This window comes from Orcinus orca, chromosome 11, assembly GCF_937001465.1.
Source record: "Orcinus orca chromosome 11, mOrcOrc1.1, whole genome shotgun sequence".
Taxonomy (NCBI): domain Eukaryota; kingdom Metazoa; phylum Chordata; class Mammalia; order Artiodactyla; family Delphinidae; genus Orcinus; species Orcinus orca.
The window spans coordinates 10,128,664-10,154,851 of record NC_064569.1 but is presented as its reverse complement, the minus strand read 5'-3'; the positions used below and the strand labels follow the sequence as shown (position 1 = coordinate 10,154,851).

Sequence of the window (26,188 nt, the reverse complement as noted above, 5' to 3'; positions counted from 1 at the left end):
CCACTCCGGGTAGACCAGCTGACGCCAGCCGCAGCGGCCACCCAGCTTCTACCCGTGCATCCAGAGCGCCGCGGCGACATCATGTTGGGCATGATCAAGAACTCGCTGTTTGGGAGCGTAGAGACTTGGCCTTGGCAGATCCTGAGCAAAGGGGGCAAGGTAGGCCCACAGGGCTGCCGGGGACCGGAAGGGCGGCCCGCGCCCACCGCACCCTGTTCGCGGCTGGAGCGTGGACAGGTGGGGCAGGAACGTGCCCGGGATTGTGCGTTCTGGCGTCTGCCGTGGCCACGGCCCTCCGATGCCCAGCGCTTGGACTGGGAAGGAGGGGAGTAGGAGGTCGGGTGCAGCGGGGCGGAGGGCTCTGCTGGGAGGAGGGGAGACAATGAGGCAGGATGGGTTTGAGGGGAGAATCCCAGCTTACCGAGATGGACTGCGCCTCTTGAGTGCATTCGTCCATTTAAACATTCCAAACTTTATGAATATTTGTTCGCTGAGAGGCCGTCGGTTGCAGGAAAGACTGGAAAAGTGCTTGTCCTTGAGAAACTCCCAAACCGTCCTTGGTGGAGAACTGAATATAAAAGAACAAGATCTGCTCTGCGAAGGAGGTAACTGTTCAAGTCCGGGAGCGCAGGCGAAGGAGCAGTCCGTTCAGCCAACGGGTGATAGTGGGGCCTGCGCAGAGAAGGTGCCGTCAGCTAGGCCTCCGGGATGTGCAGGAATGCACAGAAACAAGAAGAGCCCGTGCAAAGGCCCAGAGCTGTCAAATGGCTTGTTGGCCTATGGGAGTTGGAGTCCTAGAATACAGGATGAGTGAGGAGGGCATCATTGCAGTTTTCCCCCAAATTAACATTAGTGCTCACCCAGGCAAATTGGACTGCCCCCTGAAAACAAATCTGCCACTAGATGATAATCTCCTGTGGACAGGTACTTTGCGCACCTCGCGGCTGTATACTCAGCTCCCTGCCCAGTGCTTCGTCTGTTAAAGGACCGTGTTGTCTGGGGGGCCAAAGTCAGGTACCCATTACATTGATCATCACACAAAAGCCCTCAACTAGAGTCTGGACTCTTCAAGCAGCTATAGCCAGAGGCCTGTTACTTCATCTGTCTGTATCTGTTTCCTTAGCCTTACGCAGAATAAGCACTTTAACCCTGATCAAAGGTGACCTATTCAGGTGCCTACAAGCAGCCAGGCACATAATGAAAATGAGTGACAAACTATAAGGCAGGGTGCGAACTGAGGCAAGTTGGAGACAGAGAACTCAAGTCCCCATCTGCAAAGGGTAATTCCAGGCATTGTCATGCAGTGATGTGAACCAGGGTTGCTAGGTTTTTAAGGAAAACCAGCAATCCAGACTATTCATGTGAAATCTCTAAATTTAAAATTTATTCATTCAACAAATAACTGTTGAGTGGGCCAGGTACTCTTATAGGCAATGGGGATAAAGCAGTGGACAAAACTGGCAAAAATCCCTGTCCTCATGGAACTTCTCTTTTAGTGACTAGTGAACAAGTCAGTCAAATATTTCATGTATCAGGTGGTGATCAGTGCTGTGATCAAAAATAAAGCAGGGGGGCTTCCCTGGTGGCGCAGTGGTTGAGAGTCCGCTTGCCGATGCAGGGGACACGGGTTCGTGCCCCAGTCCGGGAAGATCCCACATGCCGCGGAGCGGCTGGGCCCTTGAGCCATGGCCGCTGAGCCTGCGCGTCCGGAGCCTGTGCTCCGCAAGGGGAGAGGCCACAATGGTGAGAGGCCCACGTACCGCAAAAATAAATAATAAATAAAAATTTTTTTAATTAAAAAATAAATAAAGCAGGGAAGGGGAGGAGGGACTAGAGAGTGTTAGGGGTGAGGCTACGGTTTTAAGTAGGACAACTGTGTCACTTTTTTTTTTTTTTTTTTTTTTTTTTTTTTGTGGTACACAGGCCTCTCACTGCCGTGGCCTCTCCCGTTGCGGAGCACAGGCTCCGGACGCGCAGGCTCAGCGGCCATGGCTCACAGACCCACACGCTCCGCGGCATGTGGGATCCTCCCGGACCGGGGCACGAACCCGTGTCCCCTGCATCGGCAGGCGGACCCTCAACCACTGCGCCACCAGGGAAGCCCTGTGTCAGTTTTAACTGTTACAAATGTTTGTAAACCCTGCGGGTCAGGTAGGCAGTAGGATCTGTCTGTGGTGGGATGTCACCTGTGTGCATACCAGTCTGTGGACTCGGCCCGACGATCTCCAGGGTCCTCGTTGGCCTTGACACTTGAGGAATCCACGTGTTACCCACAGCTTGCAGAGAACTTTCCTTTCTGTAGTAGAATTGGGCTCACTTTGTCTTTGGTGTTAACAGTTATTTGCAGTGCAGGCTGAGGGTCTGGGCTCCCAGTGGGAGGCACTAGAGGGAGATAGGAGGGCTGGAAGAAGGGAGAGGCCAGGGTATTTCTCCCTCGCCTTCTCCTCCCTGTCAGGTCTCTGGAAGCAGGAGCTTCTCTGGGGCTCCAGTTCTTGCTAGCCAGGCCACCATGGTTTTGGTTCTCACCAAGTGATCCAGGTATCTGAACTCAGGTAAAAAATGACCGTCCCTCTACCTCTGTAGGGCGCTTACTAACCTCAGGGGTGCTTCACTGTCCCTGCTGGGCATCTCAGCTCTTTTATGATCTGTGAAATCAGTTCTCTGAATCAAGGTGCCTCTGTTCAGAATACTCCAGTCATTTGGTTTTCTGTTAGCCCCTTATAGTACAGTGTCACCTGCCACTGATTTGGCGTCTCCAGGGATAAATGCAGCTCCCCGATCGGCATCTTCCCTCAACATCTGATAAGAATATGGAACCATACGGGATATTGTTGCCAGGCTGAAGCAGATCGTTTAACCTGAATGAACCTCAGTTCCTGCAGCTGTAGAAGGGTATCAAAATACCTTCCCCATCCACTCCCAGAGTTGCTAGAAATATTAAATTGTTTAAGAAACATGAGAATGATGTGTAAGCTAATACACCCTACACATGTAGTAATATCGTTATGTCGGAACTCATTTCAGCTCCACTCTTACTAGCTTCGTGGTCACAGCTCACTTAACCTCTCTGATGCTAATCATGAGAGAAAATAATAATCCACGTCTTATAACATTGTTTTGAAATGTAAAGGAGAAAACCAATTATAAATTGTTCAACAAAATACCTAGCACTTGATTGTTAACTTGCCCTTAGTTTTCCAGGTAATTTGGGTTAAGTTACTTAACCTCTCAACCACTCTGAACCCTGAAATTCCTCAGCTGTAAGATGAGAATGACAGTGCCTTATGTGACAATTAATTAAACAGTTGAAGATTCTTGTAATCTTTTTTTAAAAAAATATACAAATTCAGGGTGTTGTTATTGTGAAGAGAGCCTCTTTCTGAAATGATCTCTCTCTTCCTGGAAAGAGCCTGGGTCAGAAACCATTGTTCACTTTCCTGGGTGAATGAATATATTACACAGGGTGCCCCACGTAGCTCAAAGTCAGACTCAACCAGATGTTCAGGGCTGATTCCAGGCACCTGGTGGGGAGGCCCAGGCTGCTGCAGACCTTATCAGGTCCTTCTGCATTTCTTGGGGAGGGAGGAAGATGCACAGCTCTCTGTGTGGGGTTGGGTGGGTCTTGTGGGTACTGAGAGCAGGACTGATATTAGTAATGGACATCTTTATGGGATTTGTTTCCAGCCTGTGCACATTGATTAGGACCCCACTGCCTGGCTTGGAATCCTTACCCCACCTCTTGCCACTGTATCTGGGGCACGTTACTTAACCTCTTGTTTTCATCCGAAAATGAAGATAAAAACACTTACTTCTTCACAGGGTTGTTTAAAATAATACGTGACACATAGAAAGTACTCAGGTTGATCATTATTATAATAATTATTGTTGTTTTCTTATAGTGAGAAAGCTGGCTTCCAAAATCAGCATGTATACCAACCACAGCAGGTGGCAAGAGAAAAAAACACCCTCGCAGAGGACCTTGCGAGGCATTCTTGCAACATCTCTGTCTGGGACTTGAACTTGACCAGGGTTCCAACTGAATGTTGAAAACTTCTATTTGTGGCCACTGGCTGAAATCCTCATCTAGTTACTGACGTGGGAGCACAAGCTAGCTGAACGTGGGGTGAGGGAAGGCCATTATGCCATTATTTTGTTACACATAACAAGGAAATGCACTCAAGATGTTAAATTTGAAGAATCACATGTGCTAACAGTGTTAACTTAGGTGCTTTGTTTTCTGCAGAAATAGAGCTCTATTTAAATTCAGCTCCCTGGAAAATCAGAATAGTTGGATAATATCCATCTCTCAAAGCTAAATTTTCATAGTGATGCAGTGGTTCAAATGAGAAGTTACAGACATAGATGCTGTGAAAACAGGCAGTACCTGTTGGAGAACCACCTTCAGACAATGTGGCACAACCTTCCTCCAGGATGGATATATATAGTTAGGCTAGGTTCTCATCTCTCCAGCCAGCTATGGCTACCATATTCCTTTTCATTAGAGTAAAGCCAGGCTTCACTCCACGGCCTCCTTTCCCACAAATCCTTATAGAGGGCCTACTATATATATGTGTAAGACGTGGTCTTAGATGCTGGGAGATACAGCGGTACACAATACAGACAGGCCATGACCCCATGGGGCTTACGATTGCAGTTGGAGATTAAACACACTATTATTCCATTACAATTTCCATTGTAATTATATTCCACTATAATTCCATTGTAATTATAATTACAATATACTATGTTGTGAAAATGCAAGGGCCTATAAAAATATCATGGGGAACCTGTTTTAAACTGGGATCCTCTCTGAGGAAGTGACTTTTAGGTTGCGACCTGTTGGGTGAGTGAGGATTCATTGGGCAGAGACAGGAAAGGAATCCCCCAGGCAGAGGAAGAGGCAGGTACGGAGGCCCTGAGGCAGGAATGACCGTGGCATTGAAGCAAATAGCAGAAGGCCAGTGAGGAGGTGCTCTGGGTATGGCCGGCAAAGTAGGAAGAAGCTCAGTGGTGCCTGGACCATCACAGATAAGTTAAGAACTTGGTGAATGACAGCGTTTAGGCGGGGGATTAATTAACGTGATTAATTTATATAGAATGCTCTGTGTATGTTCCCTGGGCAACACAGCCTCATTCACAGCTTTGGGTGCCCTTTATGCTGATGCATCCTAACTGAGCCAGGCCCTTGCTGAGTCCAGACCCATGTGTCCAACTGTACAATGGACAGTTTGCTCATCTGTAACAGGAGACAGATAAACCAGTGGATTTGTAAGCGCCCTTCCAGCTCTAGTGTCACCTGTCTTTGAAGTTCATGGGAAGGCAAGATCATTCAGGAAGAAGAGGTAGAGTTAAGCTCAGCCTTAAAGGATGGTAGACTTATCATGGGGGCTGGGCTCCCCGAATCAAACTGGATTCCTTTCTCTGCAGCCGTTCCTTTCTGGCCGTGGACTTTTCTGCCTCGGGGAACAAGCTGAGAACATGCTCACTCAAGACTCCGACACACTTGCAAAACCCTCTATTTAGATTACAAAAGTAGGTTGAACTAATTTGGGGTAGATGAAACGAACTTGCTGTCAGATCACCATCATTGGACTAATGGTTCCAAAATCCAACTCCCTGTGAGAGCCTTCAGACGTTCGGAAATCCGGGTCCTGCCAGAGTCTCTGGCCTCCTTTCTTGCCATGCCCTGCTGGGCCGTTCTTGCTCCAGTGGCAGTGAATTACTTATATTTTTCACCGTCATCATAAAGTTCTTCAGCTCTTTGCTTTTACTCCTAGGGTGCCCGCTACCTGAAATTGCCCTCCCTGAACTATCAGAGCATTTGTTACATCATATAATGATTATGTAATGCTTCTCACCATCCAATGAGACTGCCCGTATCATATTAATCTCCAAATCTGTAGCACCTGGCAGAGGTTTTCAGTAGATGTTTATTCGATGAATCAATGCATCGGTGACTGAATGTCCAGTTGGATAATCTGTAAGCACCTCAAATTCAGCTTGGCCTACCCAAACTTGTAAACAGACACCCATGTCCCCCAAACTAACCTAGGTGGTCCTCTCCCATGCTCCCACACTGCCCTGGAGCGCCTCTCCCCTTAAACATATCGTCAGGTTATAACCTGTTTTCCTGGCTACTTCTATTAGACCATGCCTCCTGATGTCAGGGACCATGTCTTTCATCTCTTTAGTTGTTGGTTGAATGAATAAAGGAAGGAAAGAAAACAAAGGAGAGAGCCAGCCAGCTCTTTCTCCCGTGAGAATTGGTCATTGGTTTCTTCATTTGTAAGAGAAGGAGCTGCACTGAATGACTTTTGATGGCCCTGTTCTGAGTGTGATGCGAACCTACAAATGTCTGTCAGAAATAACTACCTCAGTAGCTACAGAAAGAGGTTAAAAAATACCCAATTCATCCCCTGTGGAGCATAGAGCCTTGTGGCAAGCATTAGACCAGAGTTTGGGGATTTGAATTCTGGTTCCAGCTTCACCACTCAGCAGCTGTGTGGTCTTGGGCAACTCAGTCTCTCTGGTTCTTCATTTCCTCTTTGGTAAAATGAGTTTGATTGGGTGAACCTTGAAACCTCTTTCAGGCTGAAATTCTGTGACTCACAGAGTGACATTTCTGGAATTTAAAACATCTTAAGTGGCAAGACTTAGTGGGACCTCCAAAGAAGGCTGGGTCTGGTCTCTGCTATGACAGAAGGAGCCAGAAAGAGCAAGATACCCCGAGTTTACATAACACAGTTTGCTACCGAAGGCTTTTTGGAAGTGCAGACTCACTAAGGGGAGGGCCTCACAGCAGTCCTCAGAATTAGTAGGCACAGTGCCCCAAAGTCGAGGCCAGTTTGTGGCCTCTTGATTCTTGGTCTGGTGCAATTTCCCCTGCCCCATGTGGAGGGAAGTATATGAAATTGGCACTCAGCGTTTATGTTCAGATTTCCCTGACCCTTTCTCACTACTCGCCTTCAATTTTGCATTACAAAAACAATAGGTGTTTTTGCATTCTAGGTATAAGTTTATAATAGTAAGTGTACTTTTTCAGACTGTATAGGCCACTCACAGTCCTACCCTCCTCTAGAGATTCATTATGTCCCCTTGGAAGTTGAATCTTCAGTCTAAGATGTTGTAGGAAGGCCTGTTTGACCAGCCCAGGGCAGCCAGGTCCTCTATCATGTGTCTATTTTTTACAATCATTAGTAAGAGAGGCACCTCCTTAATCAATCAATAAATATCTTTTGAGCATCTAACATGTAAAGCTCTGGGATATAGTTTCTGTCCACAAAGACCTAGCAGATTTTTCAAACTGTACTGGTGTTCCGTTACCAGAGAGTAAAATTAATATAGATCAAGGTTTTTTTTCTTTTAGTGGACTAGACTAAAATTCACTTGAGTGGAGCAGAATAGAAATAAACAGGATAGAAAGAAAAGGCATGTTGCTATGGAGAACAGTATGGAGGTTCCTTTAAAAACTAAAGATAGAGCTACTATGTGATCCTGAAATCCTACTGCTGGGCATATATCCAGAAAAAAACATAATTCGAAAAGATACATGCACCCCAATGTTCACTGCAGCACTATTTACAATAGCCGAGACATGGAAGCAACCTAAATGTCCATCGACAGCTGAATGGATAAATGAGGTGTAGTGTCTATACACAATGGAACATTACTCAGCCATAAAAAAGAATGAAACAATGCCATTTGCAGCAACGTGAATGGACCTAGAGATTATCATACTAAGTGAAGTAAGTCAGACAAAGATATACATCATATGATATCGCTTATATGTGGAATCTTTAAAAAAATGATACAAATGAACTTATATACGAAACAGAAATAGATCCATGGGCATGGAAAACAAACTTATGATTACCAAAGGGTAAGGTGGGGGGAGGGATAAATTAGGAGTTTGGGATTAACATATACACACTACTATATGTATTAAATAGATAACCAACAAGGACCTACTATATAGCACAGGGAACTATACCCAATATTTTGTAATAACTTATAAGGGAACAGAATCTGAAAAAGAATATATATATATATATATATATATATATATATATATATCTGAACCACTTTGTTGTACTAACACAACATTGTAAATCAACTATACTTCAATTTAAAAGAAAAGACATGTATAATCATGCATCCGGTCCATACAGGTAAAGTGTTATTTTGTGAAACTTTGCTTCAAACGTGTATGTTCATGATAGGGTGTGGTGTAAAAATGTATTTCTTGTTATGGATTGTGGTTTTTTTTTTAAAGTTTGAAAGTGCTGCCTTACAGTATGTTCAGGAATACAAAATTTTTTCATATGAGACATCAAATGGTGAAGAAGAGGAAGAGGGGTGAAAGAGAGCTGTGTGGATCTATAGGGAAAGGGTAATGACCTTAGGGCAGAGACTCAACACAGAGAGGGGATCACTGCCAAGGAGGAAGGGTTTGGGGGGGAAGTGACAGTGCAGCTGGTCATTGAGGGGCAGATTGGGAAGAGGAATTGCATCTGGGAGTACAGTGTGAAAAGAACTACTCTGATTCTTCTTGAATTGCAGCCCTTCTACTAGATTGAGGCTAATCTTGGGGCCATAGAGTTTTGTGGGATGGTTGCTGTATTTCTTTGTTTCCTCCTTCGCAATTTTCTCTTCTCTTTTCCTGGGTCTCCTATTATTCAGAGGTTGGATCTCTTGGCTTGATCCTTTGATTTTCTTTTCTATTTTCTACTTCTTTGCCTTTTTACTTGACTTTCTAGAATATTTCCTTCAATTTTCTCTTCCAGCCTTTCCACTGAATTTTTCCTGTTATATTTTTAATTTCCCAGAGCTCTTTGATCTCAGAACAGTCTATTTTTATAGCATACTGGGGATGTTCTCGGTGGTTTGGGTTGTAATATCTTCTATTATTTCTCTGTGAATATTGATTATATGAAGTTTTTTCTGCTGTCTCTACATCTGTAAGAAATCTCAGAATCTGTTTGTCGTGGCCCTTCATTCTCTGGCCTGTCTCTTCCCTGTCACCATCGTTGGGCTCTTTATGGAAGGTTCCTTAGCAGTGTGTGCCTCTGGTAACTGGACTTTCACTGTTTCTAGAGTCATCACAGGTTGCTACTTTCTATCTCTTAAGTGCTGCATATTCTCTGCCTCTAGGGAGAGGTCTCCTATGAGGAGAGGGCCTGTGAAGGTGGGAAGTTTGCCACAGTGGAAGTGACTGATAAGCCTGTGGATGAGGCTCTACGGGAAGCAATGCCCAAAGTCATGAAGTATGTGGGAGGCTCCAATGACAAGGGTGAGTATCCCTGAAGGATTGGCTCTGGTCTCATAGGCCAGGGCTGCATAGTCTCACGTCATCAATGGAAAACACAGGGAGGGACCACAAGGCACCTGTCACTACCTGTTTCAGTGGCACGTGAACTTGCTGTGCTCCGTGGGCAGGGAGGCTCTGGGGAGACCCACTGACTTCATGCCAGTCTCCCCCGACTTTGTGGGATCCCCGCTCAGTAGCACTGAGTTCATGCTTCTCTTCCAGGTGTGGAGACACAACGCTGATTGTTTGTTTCTTTGTTTGTTTATTTGTTATTTTTTAACCCTACAGTGCTTATCATGTCTTTGGGTTAGTGGACTGGGTAAGGTGTGCCCACGATAAGCCAGGCCACAGAACAAGGCCAGCTTCTGACATGAGACCTCCGCCCCCACGCTGGAAATCTCCAGAGTCAGCCCCCTGGTAGCTCAGATTGTGTGGGGATACCGAGGATCAGTGAGTGATGATTATGGAGGGTCCCTGGCTCTGTTCTGGCAAATAAAGAGCCTGAGAATTCTTAGGCTGCTCCCCTCTTAAAGTCTTGGCAGTCCAGGGGAATTCCCTGACGGTCCAGTGGTTAGGACTCAGCGCTCTCACTGCCGGGGGCCCAGGTTCGATCCCTGGTCGGGGAACTAAGATCCTACAAGCCGTGGGGCATGGCCTAAAAATAATAAACAAACAAACAAATAAATAAAAAGACTTGGCAGTCTGTGCTGGCTGCCTCCCTGTTTTTAAAATGAGAGGCCTGAAGTTTCAGTGTGCCTATTAGTATGTAAACCATATTTAAATACGAATTGAACTCTTTAGGTCTCTAGTTTGTCCTGCACTTTGGAATCAGTGCAAACCCAAAATGGGTCAAAACACAAGGTGAGAAAAGAGACAATGTGTTGAATTTTTAGGATATATCTCAAGTTGATAATTGAGCAAGTTAGAGACTAGTATTAACCTTAGTAACACTTACTAGGACCAAAGTAATCAGGCTTTGGACATAAGTTGACCAGTAGGAGGTCAAGAAGAAATCTTTTCCTTCTTGGCACTGTCATAACATTTTCTTTAGAAGAAAATATGTGTAAAAATTATAAACTCATTAAAAAATTTTGAAAATAACAAAACAGCACCCCTAATCCATCTTTTCTAATATAATCATTGTCGTCTTCAAATGTATTTTTTAGGGCTTTTTAATAGGTTTTTTTTTTGTTTTTTTTTTTTGTTGTTGTTGTTTTTTTTTTTTTGCGGTATGCGGGCCTCTCACTGCTGTGGCCTCTCCCATCGCGGAGCACAGGCTCCGGACGCGCAGGCCCAGCGGCCATGGCTCACAGGCCCAGCCGCTCCACGGCATGTGGGATCTTCCCGGACCGGGGCATGAACTCGTGTCCCCTGCATCGGCAGGCGGACTCTCAACCACTGCGCCACCTGGGAAGCCCTTTTTAATAGGTTTTTAAAATGTAATCATAGTGTTTGTGCAATACATCCTGCTTCTGTCACTTATTTCATAATTATTTTACACTGTAGCTAAATAGTCCTAAGCATAACTATTAATAGATAAATCAGATTGCATCATGTGCCTGTCACTTACTTAGACATATTCCTATTTTGAACATTTATATGAATCCCAATTTTTCACAATTATAAATTCTGCTGCAAGGAAAATCCTATTACCTATAGCCTTTTCCGTATCTTGGATTATTTCATTAAAATCAACAATTAGATAGGAAGTAATTAGATACTGATATATTTACAGTCTTAAATATATATTACCAAATAATTTTTTCCAGATGAGTTGAATCACTATGCTCTTACCTCCAATATATACAAATAAGAGGCGTTTTGTCTGTGTCTGATGATATGTTTTAATGCCTGAAACACTTATTATGAATTTCAAGAACAACAAATATTGTCTTGGAAGAAGAATGAGACCAGCAGATGGTCCATGGGCCTGAGCAGGTCCTGTCTCTAACACCCACATCCATCTGTGGGGTTTTGTGTTTTCAGGAATCGGGATGGGGATGACAGTTCCTATTTCCTTTGCCGTATTCCCCAGTGCCGATGGGTCCCTACAGAAGAAATTAAAAGTCTGGTTCCGGATTCCAAATGAGTTTCAAAGCGACCCACCAGCTCCCAGCGATGACAGCATTAAGATCGAAGACAGGGAAGGCATCACTGTCTATTCCACGTAAGGAAACTATTCTTTAGGCATACACGGGTAGCACTTGAATCATCTGCAGTGAGCATTTGCATTTTCTTTTTCCAGTTTTGAGATGGAATTGACATATAATATTGCATTAGTTTAAAATACAACATAATGCTTTGATATATGTTTATCTTATGAAATGATTACCACCATTTAGTTAACATCGTTCATTAAACAAAGTTACAGATTTTTTTCCTGAGATGAGAAATTTTTTTTTTTTTTTACAAATTTATTTATTTATTTGGCTGCATTAGGTCTTCGTTGCTGCACGCAGGCTTTCTGTAGTTGCGACGAGCAGGGGCTACTCTTCATTGCGATGCGCAGGCTTCTCATTGCGGTGGCTTCTCTTGTTGCAGAGCATGGGCTCTAGAGCACAGGCTCAGTAGTTGTGGCGCATGGGCTTAGTTGCTCCCCGACATGTGGGATCTTCCCTGACCAGGGCTCGAACCCGTGTCCCCTGCATTGGCAAGTGGATTCTTAACCACTGCGCTACCAGGGAAATCCCCATGAGAAATGTTAAGATCCACTCTCTTAGTAACTTTCAAATATATGATACAACGTACAATATTGTTAACTGTGGTCACTGCTGTACATTACATCCCCAGAACTAATTTATCTTATAGCTGGATGTTTCTACCTTTTGACCACCTTTAGCTAGATCTCCCACCCTCCACCTCCCCACCCTCCGGCAATCACCAATCTGTTCTCTGTATCTGTGAGTTCAGTTGTTGTTTTTTTTAATTCCACATATGAGTGAGATTATACAGTATTTCCCTTTCTCTGACTTATTTCATTTAGCATGGTGCTTTCACAGTCCAGCCATGTTGCTGCAAATGGCAAGATTTCCTTCTTTTTATGGCTAAGTGATATTCCATTGTATGTATGTACCACATCTTCTTTATCCATTCATCTGTCTATGGACCCTTACATCATTTCTACACCTTGGCTATGGTAAATAATGCTGCAGTGAACATACGGGTGCTGATACCTCTTCAAGCTAGTGATTTCATTTCCTTCAGATATATACTCATAAGTGGAATTGCTAGATCATATGGTAGTTCTATTTTTAATTTTGTGAGGAACTTCCATACTGTTTTGCATAGTGGCTGCACCAATATACAGTCCCACCAGCAGTGCATAAGGATTCTGTTTTCTCCTCATCCTTGCCAGCACTTGTCACTTCTTGTCTTTTTCATAATAGCCATTCTAACAAGTGTGAGGTGACATCTCATGTGGCTTCGATTTTCATTTCCCTGCTGATTAGTGGTGTTGAGCACCTTTTCACGTACCTCTTGGCCATTTGTATATCTTTTTTGGAAAAATGTCTATTCAGATCCTCTGACCACTTTTTAATCTGATTGTTTGGGTTTTTTTACTCTCGAGTTATATTATTTTTTTTTATATATTTTGGATATTAACCCATTACATATATACGATTTGCAAATAATTTCTCTCATTTAATATGTTGCCTTTTTATTTTGTGGATGGTTTCCTTTTTCTGTGCAGATGGTTTTTAGCTTTATGTAGTCCCACTTGTTTATTTTTGCTTCTGTTGCCTGTGTTTTCAGAGTCAAATACAAAAAAAATCATTGCCAAGACCGATGTCAGGGAGGTTACCCTCTATGGTTTCTTCTAGGAATTTTACAGTTTCAGGTCTTATGTTCAAGTTTTTCATCCATTTTGAGTTGATTTTTGTGTATGGTGTAAGACAGTAGTCCAGTTTCAATCTTTTGCATGTGGCTATCCAGTTTTCCCAACACCATCTACTGAAGAGACTGTCCTTTCCCTATGGTACATTCTTGGCTGCTTTGTTGTAAATTAGTTGACCATGTATGCCTGGGTTTATTTCTGGACTCTCTGTTCTGTTCCATTGATCTTTGTATCTGTTTTTATGCCAATACCATACTGTTTTGATTATGATAGCTTTGTAATATAGTTTGAAATCAGGAAATGTGATGCCTTCAGCTTTGTTCTTCTTTCTCCAGATTTCTTTGGCTATTCAGGGTCTTTTGTGGTTCCATACAAATTTTAACATTGTTTTTCTATTTCTGTAAAAAATTCCATTGAAATTTTAATAAGGGTTGCATTAAATCTACAGATTGCTTTGGGTAATATGAACATTTGAACAATATTAATTCTTCTAATCCATGAGCATGGAATATCTTTCCATTTATTTGTGTCTTCTCCAGATTTTCCATTAATGTCTTAATAGTTTTCAGTGTAAAGATCTTTCACCTCCTTGGTTAAATTTATTCCTAGGTATTTTGTTCTTTCTGATGCAATTGTAAATGGGATTCTTTTTTTTTTTTTTTTTGCGCTGTACGCAGGCCTCTCATTGTTGTGGCCTGTCCCGTTGTGGAGCACAGGCTCCAGACGCGCAGGCTCAGCGACCATGGCTCACGGGCCCAGCCGCTCTGCGGCATGTGGGATCTTCCCAGACCGCGACACGAACCCATGTCCCCTGCATCGGCAGGCGGACTCTCAACCACTGCACCACCAGGAAAGCCCGGGATTATTTCTTAATTTCTCTTTCTAAATTCATATTATTGATGAATTAAGAAATACTGAGTACTGACTTTCTTCTTAAATTTCTTCAGCCTACAGCACACAAACATTTGCACTGTATCTAAGTAAACGCCTTTGCCAGTTGCCAAACTGATTTGGATATAGAGAATATCCCCTCGGCTTAAGCTGAACATCTACATTAGCCACAGCAGGGTTCTGGGAGATTCAGAGAATATCTAAGTCAGTCTGTAGTTTGGGGTCATGAATATCTGGGGAGCATAAAGGGCTAGAGATACTTCGTTTTTAACCCACACTCCCCTTGAATGCCAGAAGGGCAGGGAGCATTTGCCAGAGCCGGACTGCTACTGCCTTAGTTATTCATGGTCTGTGGGCCTTTCAGCAGAGCACATGTGCCTCCTATTATTCTAGTCCTGTTTCCAGGGCTTTACTTGGGGTCCGGTTTCCTTGACTTTAGAGAAAAGCAGGTGCAAGTGGTTGCATGACTTTATTCTTTGGGCCTCAACCTCCCTTCAGAAGCCAGGTCTCTTCTAGATAATCAGTGACTCCCCAGTTGTTAAAATCCTCCTGTGTGACAGGAGCCTCCACCTCTTCTGCTCCAGCCCTCATTCAGACTTTCCAGCCTTCACTGCAGAGGCTGCAGAGAAAGCAAACTCTATTTAAAGAATACCTAGACTATCTTTTCCCAGGGCTGGGACTAGGGTGAGGAAGCAGGTGCACCTGTTGTGCAAAATTTAAGGAGACACTCAGTCTCACAGTTGTCCAAGTGTATGTAGGGTTGGCCCTGAGAGTGAGTACCTCCTTAAATCTTGAGCCCCAGGCATCTCAGCTGTCTCATCCTAGTTCCCACTCTGTCCTCTCCTAGTTCCCACTCTATCCTCTCCATCCTCTTTCCTGCGTCTTGGGAGGCAGCCTGGTGTAATATGATGAACAAGTATATTTTAGTTTGAATCCTGGATGATGCTTGGGAAGTTACTCAGCCTCTATAAGACTTGGTTTTCCCATCTTGTAAGTGCTGATAATATAATCTACCTCATAGTATTATTGTTAGAGACTATCTTTCAGTATTTACTGAGATGCTATTTATAAACTGCTTAATGTTTATGACCTGTAGTAGGTTTCAGTAATTCTTTCTCTTTGCCCCTTCTTATTTCATAAGAAATGAGGTTGACATGATTAAATCAGGTCACATAAGACTTCAAGCAGAACGGACTAGTTTCTAATCATTTCTCTTTCCAAATCCAGGATAATAACTTGGTCCCATTTTTTTCTTTTGCCTTTAACTTTTTAGTAGGGAAATCTTCAAACTTACAGAAAGACAGAATAAGAAAATGAAACCCTATGTACCATCATTCATCTTAAATGATAATTACCTCAAGGCCAATTTTGTGTCATGTGTATCCTCACAACTTCAACCTGGTCCCAACCCTAACTTATTTTTAGGCAAATTCCAGGCATTATATTATTTCATTCATAAATATTTTATTGTGACTACTGAAGACTTTTTAAAAATAGAAAAATAGTATCTTATTATTCCTAAAATTTTAACAATTCATTACTGTTATAATAATTTTAAATATCCAGTGTTCAGTTTTCTCCTACTAGCTCATAATTTGTTCCTACAATTTGTTTGAATCTGGCTCCAAATAAGATGCATCCATTGCAATGGGTTGGTACATCTTTGAAGCTTTTATTTATCTGTTGATTTTCTCACCACCACACGTTTTCATTTTTCCTTGCCGTTTATGGATCATTTATCCTAGTGTTTCCCACAGTCTGAATTTTGCTGGTTTCCTTACTGTGGCATTTTAACATGTTTCTCTGTCCCTGTACTGCCTGATATTAGTAGTCAGAACTAGAGGCATAATCAGATTCAAGTTTGAGTTCGGGGCAAGGATATTTCAAAGATGGTGTTGTGTATCTCCATCAGGGGCTCATGCTTGCCTCTGGTTTTGTGATATTAGTGACCTTAGATCAACATTTCCCAGATGCCATGTTTCCTTAGAGGTTGTCAAATGATAATATTCTCTGTTTTTCCTTCTTCATTTATTAGCCGGAGTACTTTGGTAAAGAGAAACTTCCTTTCATCTACTATGTGGTTTCCCTGAGATAAAGTTGTAGAAAAAAGGCCAGATACCTTCTCTTTAGCTTGATACCTTCTCTTTATCAGTTTTCAGAATAATGATTTCATTTCTTAACATCCTCCAAAGGGGAGGCAGTGTTGATCTCTGGTTTTTGAGTACCGATATAAACGTATGAATTCAAACATAATTGATGTGTTTCACTTCTTTGCGGTTATTATTCTCACTGATGCTCAAACTGTCCCATCTTTGGCCAGTGGGAACCTCTTCAAGTTGCTTTCTTGGTCCTTTTGACATGACCCTGGTAATCTTCAGTAACTTCCTTGGTTTCTGGTAGGACAGGATATCTCAAGCGCATCCTGACATTTCTTGCTCTAGAGCTGGAATTAGCCATTTCTCCAAGGAACCCTGGTTCCTTATAGTGGGAAAGGGAATCTCTTTAAAAGCTACTATTCAAGCCAGGTCTGTCGAAGTTTCCTTTACTGCAACCTAAACAGAGAGGAGAGTGACAAAGACGGCATCTAGCATGGCTCAATGAATTTTTTTTAACCTGTTAGCATCTGATCCTAAGTTAGCATCTGTTCATTCCTCAACTAGCCACTAGGTGTCACTGCACAGTCAAGTGTGCATTTAAAAGTACCTTTCTGTGGAAGGCAGAGTTGATGACATAATAGAAGGCACAAATACTGTTTCAAATACACAGTGCATCCTTAACTCAGTCTTCCTTTTTTATGACCTTGTGAAGGGATGTCCATTGACTAGTAGTATGTATTACCAATACTGTTTAAATGAATAGAAGGCTATGAAAAATTAACGTGATCAGAGTTTTTTCAGTATTCACAAGAGGCAACAGAGTTGTCCTCACGCTTCGATGAGTGGCCTCATTCCAGACTACTGTCCTCCCTCTGTGCTCTATAAAGGCCACTTAGGTTAGAGCTCAGCCTCCTCAATGCAGTTCAACAGAGACCAACAGCAGGAGAGGTTCGATGGTGTTAACAAGACTTTCATGATCTTAATGAAATGTCTGGGTATAAAGGAAAGAGTTGGAAACAAGGAGCTCGTTGTCGGGGTGACCTGTGCTCCAAGGTCAGGTCTACCGCTTAATGGCCGGAGGACCTTTGGCATCTCACCGAGCCTCTGTGTGACTCAGTGTCCTTATCCGTGAGATGGGGGTAAGAGTAGCGGCTGGGCCCGTGAGCCATGGCCGCTAAGCCTGCGCGTCCGGAGCCTGTGCTGCGCAACGGGGGAGGCCGCAGCGGTGAGAGGCCCGCATACCGCAAAAAAAAAACCCCAAAACAAAAAAGTTGGTAAATAAGGGAATGAATTCCCTGGCGAGCCAGTGATTGGGACTCTGCGCTTTCACTGCCGAGGGCGCAGGTTCAATCCCTCGTCTGGGAACTAAGATTCCACAAGCCACGCGGCCAAAAAAAGTAAAACTAAAACAAAACAAAACAAAAAGGGGGATTTGAGGGCTCTTTAAAAAAATTTTTTTAATTAAAAACAGAAAAGTTGGTGAATAAGTAAATGAATGAAAGTCTTGGACCTTGCCTCCTGCTCTCCTCCCTCAAGATCTTGGCCCCTCCCGATAGCTTCAGCTGCAGCTGCCACCCTTCCATCAGTAACTCTCCTGCCTGACCTCCCTCCAGCTCCCTTAAACGTCTTACCATTCCTCAGACTCACTGTGAAGACAAAGGCGAGGCCACTTACGCATTCATTCATTCATTCATTCAAAAAAAATCACATCTTCATCATTCACTTACTCTGTGCCAGGAAGTGTTTTAGGTGCTGGAAATATAGCAGGGAACGAGCAAAGCGTCTGCCCCTTGAGGTGGGAGAAACATTATAGTGGAGAAAACAGACAAAAAGCAAATGCCTCGAGATATTTCAGGACAGCGTCGTTCCAGAGATAAGAAGTGGTATCTGAACTGAAATTATAGGGAAGCCTATTTCTACTCAAAAATAAATACATTCGGGGGCTTCCCTGGTGGCGCAGTGGTTGAGAATCTGCCTGCTAATGCAGGGGACACGGGTTCGAGCCCTGGTCTGGGAGGATCCCACATGCCGCGGAGCAACTAGGCCCGTGAGCCACAACTACTGACCCTGCGCATCTGGAGCCCGTGCTCCGCAACAAGAGAGGCCGCGATAGTGAGAGGCCCGCGCACCACGATGAAAAGTGGTCCCTGCTTGCCACAACTAGAGAAAGCCCTCGCACAGAAACGAAGACCCAACACAGCAAAAATTAATTAATTAATAAACTCCTACCCCCAACATCTAAAAAAAAATTAAAATAAGTAAATAAATAAATAAATAAATACATTCGGGACTTCCCTGGCAGTCCAGTGGTTAAGACTCCACACTTCCCATGCAGGGGGCTCAGGTTTGATCCCTGGTCGGGGAACTAAGATCCCACATGCCATGCGGCACAACCAAAACAAAAAGTAGAAAAAAATAAATAAGTAAATACATGTATACATACCTTCTGGCATAATCTGTCTCAGAGTAAAATGGACAGATGATGAGGCGCTGAAGCCCTAGCCCTGGAGGAATTCAGATACCATCTGAACGGATGTGCGACAATTATGCACGCAAGGTTTGTCCCAAGTGGCAAGTTTGGCTGCATTTGACAAACGTTTATCGCGTACCTCTGCTATTTAAGCCCCTTCCCCTCTGAGCGCCCCGCCAGGGATAAGATTCTGTAACTAAAACCTAATCCGTCACCGTTCACTCCCCCCACAGCTGCTCAGTTGTCCCTTTAGTCTAGTACTTGGAAGGGGCTTCAGTCACTATTTCCAGGTGGGTGAACCCAGATCAACACGGTAGTGCTGCTGCCTTTTATCACAAGCTCCCTGGGCAGCATCGCCGTGTAAACCTCCTCGGGCGGCTCCCAAATCAGCATGTCCGAATGGAACTCACATTCCTTCCCACATCTGACCCCCGGTGTTCTGTCTTCCCAGAGGCCCCTCCATCCTACGCATCCCGTTCACATCCATCCTGACTCCTTCATCTTCAACGTCAGTGTTGGCCGAGTCCTGGTCACCTCCTGGCTGTGCCTTCCCCTCAATCCGCACGGCCACGGCCCTCATCACCTCTTGCCTGAACCGTTGCCGAGGCCTCCTTAGCGTTTCTCGTCCCTCCAGCTCTGCCTCTGCTGAGAGGTCGTTTTGTCTCCGCCAGCCCTAAAGCACAGGACCGATCGCACTACTGCCCCCTGCTGTTGGGCTCTGCCCGAGGCACATGCGAGGTCTGGGACCAAGGCCAAGCTAGTAATAAAATAAGAAGGGGGATGGGTGGACTTTGGGTTGGGTCCCCAAATGTTTGGCCGGGCAGTGAAGCCTAGTAAAATGCCTTGTTGTGGCGTGCACTGTCCTCCACAACACAGCCCCACTCCAGGGGTCCGCCTAGCCTCAGAGCATCCCACCCACACCTCCCAAGCCCCGCCTCAAACACACACACATACGATATCCACTCCCAGACCTTCACTCACTCGCCCAGTTCCTCTCAGCCCTTCCCCAACCTCTGCTCATTGCAAGCTCTGTGAGGGCAGGAATTTTTGTCATGTTGTTCATTGCCGCCATCAGAAGAGACGCTCAAGAGATAGATAGCAGCTTGATATCACGTCCGTAGCATCCTCCCCTTCCTGTTCTAAGTCAGAACCAATCCGTCCCTGTTCCCTGCCCCCAGAGCGTTCTGTGTGTACCTCCGTTCTGGTGTTTTCTCCTGCCCTGCCTAATCTTTATGTGTGTCTCTGTCCTGGCCACTACAGTGAGACCTGGCCCGGGTAGAAAGTCTTCCCCGTCGTCTTTACGGCTCTATGCTCTCGAGAGCGTGTGCTTCCCGCTTGAGCGATGCTCACCTCGATAAGCCTGGTTCAATCTGACTGAATGAAATGCCACACGGTGTTAAGCTTCTTTCCTGTTGATGTGGAATTATCAGCTCTTCGGCTTACGCTTCTCCTGCTTAGCACAGGGCTGTGTGCGTGGCAGACTCTCCACAGATCCGTGCTGACCTGCTGACTGTGAAAGTTCCAGGCCACGTCGGATGGTCAGGCTCAGAGCCATTCCATCTCTCCTCTTCCTCGCTGCCTGCCTGCTCCAAGCACTCCCTGAAAGATAACACGTTCTGATTTTTCGGACCTGGGACCAAAGTCTCCGTCTGTTCACCTGCCTCAATGACACCTGCATCATCCTCCCCACACCCCAACTCTTCCAGACCTGTTTAGACAGTTCCTTTTTTTTTTTTCATCTTTATTGGAGTATAATTGCTTTACAATGGTGTGTTAGTTTCTGCTTTATAACAAAGTGAATCAGTTATACATACACATATGTTCCCATATCTCCTTCCTCTTGCGTCTCCCTCCCACCCTCCCTATCCCACCCCTCTAGGTGGTCACAAAGCACCGAGCTGATCTCCCTGTGCTATGCGGCTGCTTCCCACTAGCTATCTACCTTACGTGTGGTAGTGTATATATGTCCATGCCTCTCTCTCGCTTTGTCACAGCTTACCCTTCCCCCTCCCCATATCCTCAAGTCCATTCTCTAGTAGGTCTGTGTCTTTCTTCCTGTCTTACCCCTAGGTTCTTCATGACGTAGACAGTTCCTTTTGTATTTCTGGAATCCAGGGCATGTGTATCCTTCCTTGGTTCCCATGGTAACCAAATTCTTGGGAATACTGAGCTCTGACTACAGAGCCCTGGTGGTGAGCGGCTTTGAAGAGGGAGACTTGGACACTGGTTAACAGGCTCGCTTCCTGTTTCTTTCCTTTGAGAAGCTCAGAGCGCTTTACAAGCATTCCTTAACTCACACTCAGATGTGCCTGTGGACTTGGAGAGCTGGGGGTACAGCGTGGTTATCCTCCGAGTGCTGCGTGGAAGCTGAGCCCTGGGGAACGAGGCAGCCGGAGCCGGGCCTCCTTCACATCTTAGGCCTCTGCGCCTGGGAGGGTTTGGCTTTCTGGCTTGTTTGTGCAGTTCTGTGATGGGGGTTCGGGTCAGCTGGTTAGACTGGCAGCGGGGAGCACACGCGGATCTGTTCCGCAGCTCATCCAGCTTTGCTCGTTTCCCAGTAGAATGCTTCCTTGATGAAGCAATAGGGAAATTTTCATCCTCGTTATAAGCATCTTAGTCAGCCTGGGAAAAAATAGAAAAAGTCAAGGGTTTTTTTTTCTTTTTTCTGGTAATGGATTTAAGAATCCCTGAACGATGACATTCTCCGCATCACTCTCTGCCGGGTCTCCTTGGACTCAGGTGGGTCCTTCTCAGCGGCCTTTGCTGAGTCTTCATCCTCCTCCCAGCAGCGGGGGACTAGGATCTCTGAGAACAGTCTGCTGACTTTCTGTACGCTTACCACCTGGGCCCCATCGCCCTCTTCGCTCTGACCAGAGCCAGCACCTACTCACAGATGACGCCCAAGTTTCTGTCGCTAGACCCGTCTCTTTCCCCGGTCGTATCTCTGACTCCAGTTCCTGCCCACGTCTAGGGAGATTTCACAGTGCCCAGCACACACTTAGGGGCTCGATAATTGTTGCACGAATTCGTTTCATCGAGGCGCCTTCATAGCAATATGCCCCAAACCAGATGAAAACCCCACCTGTCCCGATTCCCTCTTCTGGTTGGTGGTGTCGGTTTCCACTCAGAGACTTAACTGGAAGCCCTGGAGAATCCTTGACTCCCTCCACCCCACCCCCGCCCTGGCCTCTCCCCGCCCCACGCTCACCTCCCACATTTGCCTTTGTCCAGGCCTTCGTCATCTCTCTGTCAGCTGTTCCTGGCCTCCGGTGACTCCCTTCCCCTCATCTCTCCACCCCCCCACCCCAGAGGGGTCTCTCCAAAATACAGTCCGATCACAGCAGTCCCTTAACTTTAAAACCCCTTCCCGAGTCCATCTTTGCATCTAAGGTCAGGCTCAGAGTCCTTAGCGTGCCCTTCAAGGCCCTTTCCAACACGGCCCCAGTCCATCCACTTTGTTTGAATCCCCACCACTGTGCCCTTAGTAGGTGCTTCAGATTTTATTCTATGAGTGAGTGAAGATGGAGGCCAACAGACTTTGCCCTCATCTGTAGGCCTATCAACCTGAAGACAGCGACTTCCATCATTTCTCCCAGACGGTTCATTTAGCCAAGAGGTCTAATATGTGTGTTAGGTGCTCAGAATACACCAGTGGCCAAAGAGTGACAAAGATCCCTGCCCTCATGGGGCCTGTATTCTACCATGGGCCTCAGACCATAAACAATGAATAACTTTTATATAGTATGTTAGAACGTGAGAAGTTCTGAAGAAAGAAAAGGATAGGAAAGGACGGAGGGAGGAAAGAAGGAAGGAAGGGAGGGAGGAAAGAAAGAAGGGAGGGAGGGAGGAAGGGAGGAAAGAAGGAAGAAAGGGAGGGAGGGAGGAAAGAAGGAAGGAAGGGAGGAAGGGAGGGAGGGAGGAAAGAAAGAAGGGAGGGGAAAGGAGGAATGGGGAAGGGGAGTGGGGTTACAAGATTGAAAGCATTTTTAGAGAAAATGAGAAGATGAGGTTGTTAATTGAGCCAGTTCTTCATCATTAAGCTCTCTTGCTAGTTACTTTATATCACCATTATGTCTCTCACCTCGGGCATCAGGGAACTGGAGACTGTTCTGAGCAAATTGCAAAGTAACAACAATAGCTACTGTTTGCTGTGCGTTTCCCACGTGATGGGCAGGAGGCTGAGTAAGGAGTTTGTGTCGTTTTCTCTTTTTTGATCTTTACAACAGCCTTCTGAAATTGATGCCCTCATTCCTACTGAACAGATGAAGGACCTGAAGGTTAGAGAAATGCAAGCATTTGCCCAAGACCATGAGCTAGACCAAGGCAGAGGTAGGATGTGAGCACACAACTAGCCATTTTGCCTCTCAACTGATGAATGAAGGTATTTGAGGACCACTCCTTTAGATGTTTGTAGAAACCAGTAGTTTAAAGAGCCAACATCATCGATTTACACAGAAAACAGCTTAGTATCACAGCGTGAGAGGGGACTGCAGAGGCATTTAACACCTGATCACCCCACCCCCATCCAGCATCTGATTCGTTTCAGACCCGCGGTCCTCAATCTATAGACATTCTTCAAAAATAAGCCCAGTGTCTTACAGGCTTTTATTGTCAGAACAATCCTTCCTTAATATTCATCCTCTGCCTCCTAATCCAGTTTTATCTCATTTGAGCCTCAATGAAGCTAGAACTCACCTTTCTCCATCTGCCTTATAATCTTTCTTCAGTAGACTTGAAGGACCAAGCCTCCGGTCTCCCAAATTGGTCTCAGCCCTGTCCATGTGCTGTAGCTATTGTCTAGACATTAGAACAACCAACTCCTTAGAGATGAAATCCTGGGTATTTTCAAAGCAGTAACCCTGTAATCAATGTGCTGAATGCTTAGCGAGTTATAAAAGAGCAAAGCGTGAGTCAGAGAACCCCACCCAAAATAATGCATTTGGCCGAATCTTGGCTGGGCGCAGATTCAGACCTTTGAGTCATCAAGCTCGTTAGAAATGGGGATGTGTCTGACACTAGTAAAGATTGTAATGCAGCCCCAGATTTAGAGTGGTGTATTTAGGGTAGGTCACAGGATGAATTTTGGAGCGAAGGCAGGTGACGTAAGGAGAGAATAACGGTCGTGAAAAGACAAACTTTATTGCTTGTCTATCTCCACCTTCTGCCATCAAGAGAAAAGCCTGATTTGGAAAAATCATCTTTACTTACTAGAAGAAGAAGGCTTTCCTGATTTGAGCAGGAGAAGCGATTAGAAGTGATTTCTCTTTTGCAGTACGCGGGCCTCTCACTGCTGTGGCCTCTCCCGTTGCGGAGCACAGGCTTCAGACGCGCAGGCTCAGTGGCCACGGCTCACGGGCCCAGCCGCGCCGCGGACCGGGGCACGAACCCATGTCCCCTGCATCGGCAGGCGGACTCTCAACCACTGCGCCACCAGGGAAGCCCTGAAGTGATTTCCTTATTTGGGGCAGGCATGCTTAAAGCTTGCCTAGGGGCCCTGCCTTTGGTAGCTCTGTTTTCTTTTGTTTGTTTGTTTGTTTTTTAACATCTTTATTGGAGTATAATTGCTTTACAATGGTGTGTTAGTTTCTGCTGTATAACAAAGTGAATCACCTATACATATACATATATCCCCATATCTCCTCCCTCTTGAGTCTCCCTCCCACCCTCCCTACCCCACCCCTCTAGGTGGTCACAAGGTAGCTCTGTTTTTTAACAAAGCTGCTACTTGTCCTTAGAACTGCTCTGCAGTGGGAGAAACATGAGCTCCAGCTCCACCCTAACTCCCTTGGTTCTCCTCCCCGCCAGCTGGCGACAGAGAGGCAGGGAAGAGAGGTGACTGGGGCAGCAGAGGAAGCTAGAGAAAAGGGTAAAGACATGGCTTTGGGAAAAGTCAGCCTCCCATCTCTTCAGGAAATTTCAGAAAGGGAAGGGAAGCTCGCCTATAGTACCGACTACAGTACTGGTTCCAGACCGGTTCCAGGACCCTCACAGATACCAAAATCCAAGGATGCCGGAGTCCCTTATCTAAAGTGGTGTCGTATTCGCATATAATCTACATACGTCCTTCCACCTACTTTAAACCATCTCTAGATGACTTATAATACCTATTACTGTAAATGCTATGTAAATAGTTGATGGCACGTGGCAAATTTAAAGTTTGGCTTTTTGGAACTTTCTGGAACTTTTTTTTTCCCCCAAATATTTTCAATCTGCAGTTGGTTGAATCTGCAGGTATAGAACCCCCCGACACAGAGGGCCGAGTGTAGTGTGGTTCAGGCCCTGCGTTAGAGTTTTTTACATCCGTGATTGTAGTTAATGCTCATAACCAACTGGAAGAAAAAGGAAACATATCCCTGTTTTACAAACGAGGCTCACGCTCGGTGAGATTCGTTCCACCCCTGCAGGAAGGGGCAGATCTGAAGTCTTAACAACTAGAGCGTGCTTGTCGTAATAAGAGTAGTGAGTGACTCTTTTGACGTCCCCCCATCTCTCTGAGACCCTGTCCTTTCTGAACCAGTGACTTGCTTTGTGTCCTCAGGCAGTTTGGCGGTTATGCCAAGGCAACTGACTACGTAGCTCATGCCGCCGAGCTGCGTACCACCCTGGAGGGTACAGCCACCTGCCGGAGTGACTTCTACTTCTGCACTGGGTATGACCCTCCCATGAAGCCCTACGGACGTCGCAACGAGGTCTGGCTGGTGAAGAGCAATGAATAATTGGCTGAACTAGAGCTCCCTGGATGCTTGCGTCTGTGCCCACTTCCTCCAGGAGGAAATGAAGCTCCCTGTGCAGCTCCAGCAGGGCCGACTTTCCTTCAGAGCCAATCAGTCACTGCCAATTTCCTGAAATAAGCACGTTCCAGATCCTGAGGCTCTTGTTCTCGTGGAGGGAAATAAGGCACCCACGATACATATGCGTCCTTCTAAATGACTTAGAAAATTCCGTGGTAGACCAGAAAAACCCAGCAGCATTTTCCCAGCTCTCTGGATCCCTAAAAACTGATTTTTAAAAATTATTGAAACCGTATTTTTGTTATTGAGGAAGAAGTGTGATTTACGTGTGATCTTTCATCTCTGATTCTTATAAGAGCTTTCTTTAAAAAGAAACTGGAAATAAAGATCTTTGACTTAAACAGCTGAGACGAATCCTAAGTGTAGTTCTTTTCCAAGATTCCACAGGTGTATAGATACTACTGATGGTGTTTACTGTCGCAGGAATCCTGTGTTTACAGTTCCAAAGTCCTTCATCATAGAAGCCCAAAGATCCCAGGGAAGGAGGACACACACCACATGCTTGATCGTCTCTAAACCACAGACACTTACCGTGACCGTGTCACAGCGATTCCACGCTCTGAAGTTGAGGAAACTGTTTGCAGCTGTGGGCCACAAAGGGTTCCAGGGACCACAAAGATAGACCAAGAAGAAAACTCACTACCCCAGATGCGTAACCGTGGAGACGGGAAGACCTGCCCAGAGGGTTTATGCAGGATGATGAGGTGAGGTCAGAAAAGCTGGGGCCCAGTTTCATTAGCTGAAGAGGATAGAAGTGAAAGAAGCAATGTGCATCTTGGCCAGAAGAGAAGGAAAGGG

General features: G+C 45.3%; 1 protein-coding gene and 3 long non-coding RNA genes across 5 annotated transcripts; 3 read left to right on the top strand and 1 right to left on the bottom strand.

Annotated features, from left to right (window-relative positions):
* On the top strand, positions 1-25,736 carry HEBP1 (heme binding protein 1). Of its 2 annotated transcripts, none has more exons than XM_004281131.3 (4): positions 1-159; positions 9,151-9,289; positions 11,294-11,474; positions 25,138-25,736. In XM_004281131.3, the coding sequence occupies exons 1-4, from the start codon at positions 82-84 to the stop codon at positions 25,313-25,315; spliced, it is 576 nt and encodes a 191-aa protein (XP_004281179.2). In that variant the 5' UTR covers positions 1-81; the 3' UTR covers positions 25,316-25,736. The 2 variants fall into 2 exon arrangements, with proteins under 2 accessions (XP_004281179.2, XP_033263998.1); XM_033408107.2 differs by lacking the exon at positions 25,138-25,736 and adding an exon at positions 19,051-20,412.
* LOC125960573 (uncharacterized) lies at positions 166-9,140 on the top strand. Its single transcript, XR_007470379.1, has 3 exons — positions 166-605; positions 3,900-4,123; positions 5,428-9,140. It is a non-coding gene; the product is annotated as an uncharacterized LOC125960573 (long non-coding RNA).
* Positions 1,787-2,894, top strand: LOC125960578 (uncharacterized). The gene is made up of 2 exons (XR_007470384.1): positions 1,787-2,552; positions 2,715-2,894. It is a non-coding gene; the product is annotated as an uncharacterized LOC125960578 (long non-coding RNA).
* LOC125960574 (uncharacterized) lies at positions 20,942-23,404 on the bottom strand. Its single transcript, XR_007470380.1, has 3 exons — positions 23,295-23,404; positions 22,681-22,850; positions 20,942-21,221 (listed from the first exon to the last, which is right to left on the bottom strand). It is a non-coding gene; the product is annotated as an uncharacterized LOC125960574 (long non-coding RNA).
* Positions 25,737-26,188: the final 452 nt, after the last annotated feature.